Here is a 9,911-nt window from a genome sequence, read left to right as displayed (position 1 = left end):
AGCTCAAGGCTAGCGCTCTACCACTGAGCCACCTTCCTAGCCCCCCATGAGACTCTTTATCTCCAGTTAACCACCAGAAAATCAGAAGTAGCCATGTGGCTCAATGGTAGAGCACTTGCCCTGAGCTAAAGAGCTGAGGGACAGTGCCCAGGCCTGAGTTCAAGTCTCATGACCAACCAGGAGAAAAAAAAAAAGGAATAATCATATCTGACATGATTATTGTGAAGGTTTAAGCAAAGTCATATACTGAGAGTTCTTGCTTAGGTTTTGCAAATCATAATGGACATTTGCTATTACTATTATTTTTTCCACTCTTTGTCTCCTTGGACTTTGAATTGAAAGGATAGTGATAGAAGTAAGGGAGAGTGATTACCTCCTTCCTAAGGTCTTCCTGCTCTCTTGGTACTTTACAGGTCGACAGAACAATTGGCCCCCTCTACCTTCTTTTTGCCCAGTTCAGCCCTGCTTTTTCCAGGACATCTCCATGGAGATCCCCCAAGAATTTCAGAAGACAGTATCCACCATGTACTACCTCTGGATGTGTGAGTGATAAGAGGCCTTTAGGAGAAAATTTATAGATAGAGATTTCTTAAATGCCCCAGAACACACTCACTGAGAGCCAGATAGTTCACTTTTTCACATTTGATTATTCGGGTAGTTTCTCCAGGAATCTTCCTGGATTACTCCTTCTACTGTATTTGGAACTTACCAGCCTGCTAACAAGTATGTATTTTGTCTCACCTGGCCTGGAATTCACTGTGTAGCCTGTACTGGCCTCAGACTCTCTCATGATCCTTAAACCTCAGCCTCCCAAGTGCTGAAATTAACAGGTGTAGGTTACCACATCCAGCTCTTAAACACATTCTTAACTCATTAAAAGTCTTTTCAAGGGGATCAGACATGACATTTATTTGTCTTGTGTTCCCTTTCTTATGCTGCCACTTTTGGTGAGCATTGGAGATGTCTGTGCGAGTGAAACAGCCTTTATTGTAATCCAGAACAGCCTACCATTCTCTCCTTTATCTTTAGGCAGCACTCTGGCTCTTCTCCTGAACTTCCTCGCCTGCCTGGCCAGTTTCTGTGTGGAGACCAGCAATGGCTCAGGCTTTGGGCTTTCTCTGCTCTGGGTTCTCCTTTTCACTCCCTGCTCCTTTGTCTGCTGGTACCGCCCCATGTATAAGGCTTTCCGGTAAGTGAGGGATGGATGATGGGAGGCTGGGGTGGAACTCACATCAGATCTAGCTCTAATCCTGCCCACTCCCCATTTTTTTTTTTCTTTTTGCAGGAGTGACAGTTCATTCAATTTCTTCGTTTTCTTCTTCATTTTCTTCGTCCAGGATGTATTCTTTGTCCTCCAGGCCATTGGCATCCCAGGTTGGGGGTTCAGGTCTGTGAGGCTGTCATCTACTCTCATTCTTTCCTTCCACTCCTCTAGAAAAGCCGGCACAGGTATTGGGTAGGACTTAACTGGCAAGATGAAATTTGTGCCAGATGCCAGTGGCTCACCAATAATCCTAGCTACTCAGGAGACCCAGCCAGTAAAGTCTGTGCATGAGCCTCTATCTCTAATTAGCCAACAAAAAAGCCAGACTGGAGGTATGGCTCAAATGATAGAACAAAGAAAGGAGAGTAAAAGCACAAGTTCCTGAGTTCCAGCCTTGGTACTAGAACACAAAAAAGACCCCCCCCCCCGCCCTTTTGGATGTGCTAGTTTAATGAGAGACAGAATATACTTAGAATACAGACCAGACAACTCTAGATAGGCAGAGATTGAGGGGAGAAAGGCTGCGGAGGGTGGCTCTGAGAAGGCTTCCTGGAGGAGGTTTATATAACCATAGTTGAAGAAAGAAGAGCAGACTTATAGAGAAGAGTCTGTGTGGAGTAAGGATGCCTGCCCAGCAGGCCTTAAGAGAGTGAGGAGCTAATGGTTCAAAAACTGGAGCTAAACTGTGAAGAGAGTGTGGTAGCGGGAATTGTGGTTCATGGAATGCTGCCAGACTGGCAGGGGAGTAACCGCTGATGGGAGGGGTAGGAAATATAGCATGTTTGCCACATACTCAGCAGAGAAACTGTGAGGATGGCAGCCCTGCTGTGAGGAGCCTCTCCTCACCAGCACATGCTTTCTCCACAGTGGCTGGGTCTCTGCTGTGGTGGAGGTGAAGGCCAACATGGCTGTAGCTGTGTTCATGCTGCTGGTTGCCCTGCTATTCACAGGCATCGCTGTACTGGGAATCGTGATGCTGAAGCGGGTGAGGGACTGGAAGGTGGGGCCAGAAGGGTGAGCTCATGGGTCCCTAGGGCCTGAGTAGAACATCAGGAACAACTGGGGCAGGCCAGGCTGAGGGGCGGGTTCTCAGCTAATGGACCTTTGGGGTGTGTGTGTGTGTACATGGGTGTATGTGCGTTGTGTGCACACTGGATAGAGCCCAGAAGAAAAAGTGGGAGCAGCAGGCTGGTGAATGGTGGTGGGTGTCTTGTGGTTGCAGGGTGCCAGGGTCTGGCCTATGCTGTAACATCTCTACCCTCTTCTTGCAGATTCACTCCTTGTATCGCCGCACCGGTGCCAGCTTTCAGAAGGCCCAGCAAGAATTTGCTGCTGGTGTCTTCTCTAACCCTGCAGTTCGAACTGCAGCTGCTAATGCAGCTGCTGGGGCTGCTGAAAATGCCTTCCGCACTCCATGACCCCTTACCAGGATGCCCTGGCTCGGCCACTTGATGTAGGCCCTGACATAGCCTCCATCCCTGAGGTCTCTGGGACTTGGGGAGAGACATCACTACTTGATGGTTTCTGTATAGTGCCCCCAATTGTACAGCCATGACTCCTGAGCCTGACTTGGGGCGGTGGGGAGCCCACCTTGACCCAGTGACTGCTCACCCTTCCTCTCCCGTCAGGTCACACTGCTGCCATTTCTCACACTCCCCAATAAAGCCTCCCTCTGCTGTGCCAAGGCTGTCGCTTCGGTTATTTAAATAAAAAGGAAGTGTAACTGAACTCACTGGCTTATTGAATTTTTTACTAGGACTTAAAAATATTATGAAAGAGAAAAAAATATGGAAGACTGGAGTGGAAGCAGAATGGGGAAAGGGGGGACCTGGCTGGAGGGTCACCTGTGAGCAGTGGGGGACAGGGTGGCAGAACCAGATAGCCGGAGCAGGAAGTCTTTGGTTGGGAGCGGAAATGTAGAGACACCAGGAAGTGTAGCCCTCCACTCCTCTCCCTTAATGATGTGGAAGAGCCTGCTGCCTGTGCCAGGAGCGCTGCGCCAGCGCCTGAGAGGCTGGACAGGGCACAAGTGGGTATGGAATAATCATTAACAACTGGGCAGGGGGTCCGGGCAAGCTTCCGGCCAAGCCCCTGCTTCGGGATCGCCTCGCCCTAACACCCCGCCTCCCTCTGGCCTGCGTGGAACTACAGCTTCCAGGGTGCACCACGCGGCCACGCCCCTCTTCGCTTCATCTCCGTCCCCACCCCCCGCCTCCACGGCCCGACCCGCTGCAGCCCGAGCTGGGGGAGCGGAGCATGGTGGGGAGGGGAGCGGGGCGGGCGATCCGGGAGGCCGCGGCGCCGCGGCCTCTCCCCACCAGGCACCCCGGATCCCACTGGACACCCTGAAGGCACACCGACCGCGCCTCTAGAGTCACCCCTACCGACTCCTCCCCTCTTCTCTAGACTTCTTTCCATCCCTCTCGCCTTTACCCATCCCACCCTTCTTTGGGCTCCGACCGCCGCCCTCTTCTCACTCTGGCACCGGCCCTTCTCGGCGCCCCTCTTCCCTAAGGAGATGCGATGAACCAGTGTCCCCGCGTCCTCATCGCCACCCTGGGCAAGGTGCCCGTCCGGTGCCCGTGGTGGGGAGGGAGCACCCCGCGGTCCCTCCGTGACGCCCCTCCCTTGGCCCCCCCCACAGCTGGCGTCCCTGGGCGATGCCCCAGAGGACCCAGCCAGGGGGTGGGCTCTAGAGCGAGGGGAGTGGAGAGGAGAAAGGACGGGGCCTTGGGCGCCTCTGAGATGCTCCCAAGCGCCAGGGGGGCCCGGGAGAGGTGCAGGCAGCCCAGTGGCAGGCATGATGCCCTCGCCTAGTGACTCCAGCCGCTCGCTAACCAGCCGGCCCAGCACCCGGGGCCTTACCCACCTCCGCCTCCACCGACCCTGGCTGCAGGCCCTGCTCACTCTGGGGCTGGCCCAGGTCCTCCTGGGCATCCTGGTGGTAACCTTCAGCATGGTGGCCTCTTCTGTCACCACCACCGAGAGCATCAAGAGGTCCTGCCCATCTTGGGCTGGGTTCTCGGTGAGTTGGGTTCAAAGGGTGCACAGTAGTGGGGTGGGGGAGGCTCCTCAGGCCCCACTCCTCGCCAGCCGTAAGCCTATATCCTCCCCTCTCCTCCCTCTCCTGGTCCTGTCCCTCCTTGCAGGGATGGGTGCATCCTGTGGCGAGGGGCTCACTCAGGTGCCTCCCCTGCTAGGCTAAGCCTGTGCCCACTCTGTCCCCAGCTGGCGTTCTCCGGGGTGGTTGGCATTGTGACCTGGAAGCGGCCATTCACTCTAGTGGTAGGTGCAGGGGTCCAATGCCCACTGGGAGGCAAGTGCCCAGCACCAGAGGGGATGCCCACTTATGTCTTCAGGAAGGGAATTGGCTCTCCAGATGGTGCCAGACAGGCACAAAGCGTGTATGAAAAAGGGTGGCTCCATCTGTGGTAGAGGGGTACTCAGAAAGTTCATGCCCTAAATTAGCACCCTCTTTTCCCCAGATCTCTTTCTTCTCCTTGCTTTCGGTGCTCTGTGTCATGCTCAGCATGGCTGGCTCTGTTCTCTCCTGTAAGAATGCTCAGCTGGCCCGGGACTTTCGAGATTGCTCCATGGTGAGATTTGAGGCTGGTTTGGGGAAGCATGCAGGACATTTGAGTTGGTCATGACCCTGGCTGCCTCACTTTCCCTATTCCTACTCAGGACGGGAATGTCTGTGTGTGCTGTCCCCCTGTTCCCCTACTCCGGCCCTGTCCAGAGTCAGGACAGGAACTGAAAGTTGCCCTTAACTCCACCTGTGATGAAGCCCGAGGGGCCCTCAAGGTGAGCATGCCTGCCCGATTCCTTCCCATAGCAGGGTATGGTGGGATTTACCTGCGTTCACTCCTCTACTTTTTTCCCTTCCCCAGAACCTGCTTTTCAGTGTCTGTGGGCTCACAGTTTGTGCTGCCATAATTTGTACCCTCTCTGCTATTGTATGCTGTGTTCAAATCTTCTCCCTGGACCTTGTGCATACGGTGAGAGGGGAACTAGGATCAAGCCCTATGGCAAGAACCAGGGATGTGTGTTGGGACTGGGCCTGGAGAGGTGGTAGCTACAGGTTTGGATTCTGAGCAAGGCAAACTGGGCTGAGGTGTGTGATGCTAGTCTAGGACCAGGAGAGGGGGCTTTAGAGGGAGTGTGGCTGGGTAGAATCAAGAAGGTCCTAGATGTAGGTGGCGTAAAGGATGGACAGCCCTGTGGTGACAGAAAACAAGTGGCAATTCTGGACACAGTGAGGCTGTAAAGAAGAGGAATTTCTGGGTAAAGGCGCAGAGTCCGGGGGTGTAGGGGGGGGGGATGTTAAGGCACTAGTTATGGGAGAGGAGGTGTTACAACTATAGTAACATGAAGTGGTCAGGGCCGTAAAACTAAAGTAGATGGGGGCTGAGAAGGTGGCTCAGTGGTAGAGTGCTTGCATTGCATGCATGAGGCCCTGGGTTCAATTCCTCAGTACCACATAAGCAGAAAAAGCCAGAGTGATGCTGTAGCTCAAGTGGTAGAGCGCTAGCCTTGAGCTGAAGAGCTGAAGGACAGTGCCCAGACCCAGAGTTCAGGCCCCACAGCCTGAACTTGGATGTTTGGAACCCAAGGTGGAGCTATATTTCCAGAAACCAATCTCATAGACCTGTTTGTCTCCCCCTCCCCCAGCAGCTGGCCCCTGAGCACTCAGTTTCAGGCCCCCTGGGTTCTCTGGCCTGTACATCATCGCCTCCAGCCCCCCTCCTACACACCATGTTGGACTTGGAGGAATTTGTACCGCCTGTGCCCCCACCACCTTACTACCCCCCAGAGTATACCTGCAGCTCAGAAACTGATGCACAGAGGTGAGGCTGGGTAAGGAACTGGGGAAGGGGACTGGGGCTGGGCCTAGGTTAGGGGAAAGGATCTTTGTGAAGTAGGAGCTATTTTCCAGGATTTGATCTTCTCCCTCATCCTTACCAGCATCACATACAATGGCTCCATGGACAGCCCCGTGCCCTTGTACCCTACTGATTGCCCCCCTTCTTATGAGGCTGTTATGGGGCTACGAGGAGACAGCCAGGTGAGAACAGGGCTTGGTGTGGCTGGGCAGCATGGGGTAGAGTCTGGAAAGCTAAGCAAGCTGTAGTTGCTGGATAAAGATAATAGTCCCATGGTCTCTAGAGTACTAGTGCAAACACTGTCATCTTTGATTTTTTTTTTCCCCTTTGGCCTGGTGAAGTGGGTAGGAGAGGAAGTATCATTTCTATCTTACAGATGTGGAAACCGAGGCCCCTTTAAGTTAAGTGATGCATGCAGTGACCCAGCTGGTCTGGAATCTAGGTCTCCAGAGCTGTTTCTAGCACCTGGGATGGCCATGACAGTGTGAAGGGCTGGACCTTTGCCCTGTGTCTTTTGCAGGCCACTCTGTTTGATCCCCAGCTACATGATGGCTCCTGTATCTGTGAGAGAGTGGCCTCCATTGTAGATGGTAAGTAGCAAATGAGAAGGAAGGGACAAGGCCCGGACTTCCAGGGACGACAGGATTGGGTGGGAGTGAAAGGAGGGGAAAGCAAGGCCAAGCTGGTAATGTAGGGGACGGATGAGGGCTGTGGCTTCTTGAACCCTGGATCTGGGTTTTGTTTCCCCCATGATAACACTGGAGGCAAGTGGCCCGGGGAGAGGCTAGGGTTTGGGAAAAGAGGAGTTGCCTGGCTGGGCCATGGGCTGTTGATATTCAGCGCCCCCTGCCGCCCACAGTGTCCATGGACAGCGGGTCTCTGGTGCTGTCGGCCATCGGTGACCTCCCCGGGGGCTCCAGCCCGTCCGAGGACTCGTGCCTGCTGGAGCTGCAGGGTTCCGTGCGCTCCGTTGATTACGTGCTCTTCCGCTCTATCCAGCGCAGCCGCGCCGGCTACTGCCTCAGCCTGGACTGCGGCCTGCGAGGCCCCTTCGAGGACAGCCCCTTGCCTCGACGCCCCCCGCGGGCGGCCCGCTCCTATTCCTGCTCTGCCCCTGAGGCCCCGCCCCCGCTGGGTGCCCCCACAGCTGCGCGCAGCTGCCACCGGCTGGAGGGCTGGCCGCCCTGGGTGGGGCCCTGCTTCCCCGAGCTGAGGCGGCGGGTACCCCGGGGAGGCAGCCACCCTGGGGCCACCCCTCCCACCCGAGCCCCCACTCGACGCTTCAGCGATAGCTCAGGTTCTCTCACCCCACCGGGGCACCGGCCTCCTCATCCGGTTCCCCCGCCACCGCTGCTGCTGCCAAGGTCCCACAGCGACCCGGGCATCACCACCTCCAACGACACTGGTGAGCAACCCCCGCTGGGTACAGGGGAGGGGGAGCATTGGGAATTAGAGGGTCAGGGAGGCCCTGGATTCAAGGCCCCTGAGAAGGAAGAAAGGAAGCAGAACATTCCTGCGATGCATGTCTTCAGTGATCACCTCTGGGGGAGATGGGTTCCACAGCTCCCAACCTTGGGCTACTAACCCATCCTCTGCAAGCCTTAGAGCAGGTGTAATCACAGCGCCTCCACGCAACGTGCTGTGGACTCGCTGAGAAGAAAGGTAATGCACACACTCTGCAGCCTTTCCCTGCACCTGACTGCACCTGATCTAGGAAGCCAAGCAGGGACAGACAGACATGCTTAGTCTTAGAAAGAAAAGTCAGGCACACAAACGCTTGACACAAGCACAGAAAGGAAAATCAGGCACAGGAACACTTGACCCGAGCACAGAAAGTGCTTGTCATTACCTTGAGGTGCCAGGAGCTCAGAAGGCTCTGGCACTGGTAGTCTTGCCTGCCTGCACTGTACCATTTAGTGGCTGGCAGACATGAGCAGAGATGGAGATGTAGAAGCCATGAAAACTCCTCTGGGCCTGAGTTCCCAAGGGAGGTGTAGGATGGCAGAGGTGTCCCCAAAGGCCTCCCGCTCAGTCCCTATCTCTCCTCTCCAGCTGACTTCAGGGACCTTTATACCAAAGTGCTTGAGGAAGAAGTTGCCTCTGTTTCCTCTGCAGATACAGGTTAGCCATATAGTTGACATCTGTCAGGTGAGGGGTGGGGAGCATTGCCTGGTCCTCTCTGCACCCTACTTTCTTTTTCCTTTTTCTTTTCTTTTTTTATCCTTTTTGTTGGTTGTGGGGCTTGAACTCAGCCTGGCACTGTCCCTCAGCTCTTCAGCTCAAGGTGACCACTCTACTATTTGAGCCACCATGCCACTTCCGGTTTTCTGGTGGTTAATTGGAGATAAGAGTCTCATGGACTTTCCTTGCCCAGGCTGGCTTTGAACCATGATCCTCAAATCTCAACCTCCTGAGAAGCTAGGATTACAAGTGTGAGCCACCCGCACCTGGCTTGCACCCCATTTTACTCTCTTCTCCCTTTGTCTCCACAGGGCTCTGCTCTGAAGCCTGCCTCTTTCGCCTTGCCCACTGTCCTTCCCCCAAGTTGCTTCGTGCCCGTTCAGCTGAGAAAAGGCGCCCTGTGCCCACCTTCCAGAAGGTTCCCCTGCCCTCAGGCCCTGCACCTGCCCACTCTCTGGGGGACCTGAAAGGAAGCTGGCCAGGCCGGGGTCTGGTCACTCGGTTCCTCCAGATGTCCAGAAAGTCCCCAGACCCCACTGGGACTGGAGCCCATGGACATAAGCAAGTAAGCATTAGGAGAGCCAGAAAAGATCCCTGGGAAAGCCTAGAACTTTAGGCTAGGTCATACCAATGCCCTCTTTTCCAGGTGCCCCGGAGTCCGTGGGGCCGGCCAGGCCGTGAGAGCCTCCACCTTCGCAGCTGTGGCGATCTGAGCTCTGGCTCTTCCCTTCGAAGGCTCCTGTCTGGCCGCAGGCTGGAACGTGGAACCCGTCCACAGAGCCTCAGCCTCAATGCAGGCAGTAGGGAGACTGGGCTCTGACCTGAGTTTCTTGTCCCACTGAACAGATCTACATGAAGGCTGGGGCCTCGGGCCCCAGCTGGTTGGGACCAGCATCCCCAACACTCCCTTGCACTGCTGGCACAAAAAGAAATTGCTGTATACATCCCAAAGTGTCCCTTTTCCCTCCTACCTCTGGGGGCTCCTGCTGCTTGCCTCAGCCCCTCCAGACTATGGGAGCTTCTATCCTGTGCTGCATGAGTATTCAGGCTGTGGGGGGAGACGCACCTGCTTTCTGCATCAGAGGCGGAAAAACTCTCTCCAGCATGAGAGTGGCTCTTTCTGATCTCAGGGGCAAAGGCAAGTCTTGGTGTTTAAGTACAGGGAGACTTGTGCCTGCGTGATGTATTGGAGAGGCAGGCAAGAAGAGTCAGAGAATCTGGGTGGCCTCTCAGCCCTGCCACCACTAGCTGCATGACCTTGGGCAAGTTATTTAACTCCAATTGCCTCATCTGTAAACCATTGTGGAAATGAATGTTTGTAAGCTCTTAACACTAAGCCTTCAATAAATTTCAATTTTCCCCTTCTCTCCTGCACTGTTTTTATTTTTTCTATTCTCAATGAAATTTGTGCAGATACCTTTCATACTAAGTAAACTCAAGATACTATGTCTGGATCTCTCCTTTTCATAGCAAAAGATTTGGATGTGGCACTGTGGCTCAAGTGGTAGAGCGCTAGCCTTGAGCTGAAGAGCTGAGGGACAGCGCCCAGGCCCAGAGTTCAAGCCCCACAACTGACAAAAAGA

At 54.6% G+C, this 9,911-nt stretch overlaps 2 protein-coding genes across 3 annotated transcripts in view; both read left to right on the top strand.

The window, feature by feature from the left end:
• The window catches only part of Scamp3 (secretory carrier membrane protein 3), an 8,815-nt gene extending 5,818 nt beyond the window's left edge, over positions 1 to 2,997 (top strand). Inside the window, exons 5-9 of the mRNA XM_013015227.1 lie at positions 414 to 542; positions 1,030 to 1,189; positions 1,286 to 1,387; positions 2,132 to 2,249; positions 2,536 to 2,997. Coding sequence (XP_012870681.1) covers positions 414 to 542; positions 1,030 to 1,189; positions 1,286 to 1,387; positions 2,132 to 2,249; positions 2,536 to 2,682 — 656 coding nt within the window. The 3' untranslated portion in view covers positions 2,683 to 2,997. The remainder of the gene's footprint in view (positions 1 to 413; positions 543 to 1,029; positions 1,190 to 1,285; positions 1,388 to 2,131; positions 2,250 to 2,535) is intronic.
• A 467-nt stretch (positions 2,998 to 3,464) lies between these two features.
• Fam189b (family with sequence similarity 189, member B) lies at positions 3,465 to 9,692 on the top strand. Of its 2 annotated transcripts, none has more exons than XM_013015056.1 (12): positions 3,465 to 4,289; positions 4,493 to 4,549; positions 4,750 to 4,860; positions 4,949 to 5,068; positions 5,155 to 5,262; positions 5,939 to 6,111; positions 6,230 to 6,329; positions 6,668 to 6,737; positions 7,007 to 7,552; positions 8,200 to 8,268; positions 8,640 to 8,893; positions 8,975 to 9,692. In XM_013015056.1, the coding sequence occupies exons 1-12, from the start codon at positions 4,065 to 4,067 to the stop codon at positions 9,146 to 9,148; spliced, it is 2,007 nt and encodes a 668-aa protein (XP_012870510.1). In that variant the 5' UTR covers positions 3,465 to 4,064; the 3' UTR covers positions 9,149 to 9,692. The 2 variants fall into 2 exon arrangements, with proteins under 2 accessions (XP_012870510.1, XP_012870509.1); XM_013015055.1 differs by having other exon boundaries at positions 3,520 to 4,289; positions 5,936 to 6,111.
• The last annotated feature ends 219 nt before the right edge of the window (positions 9,693 to 9,911 follow it).

This window comes from Dipodomys ordii, unplaced genomic scaffold (genome assembly GCF_000151885.1).
Source record: "Dipodomys ordii isolate 6190 unplaced genomic scaffold, Dord_2.0 Scaffold26, whole genome shotgun sequence".
Classification (NCBI taxonomy): Eukaryota; Metazoa; Chordata; class Mammalia; order Rodentia; family Heteromyidae; genus Dipodomys; species Dipodomys ordii.
This window is presented reverse-complemented; position numbering and strand designations above follow the sequence as displayed.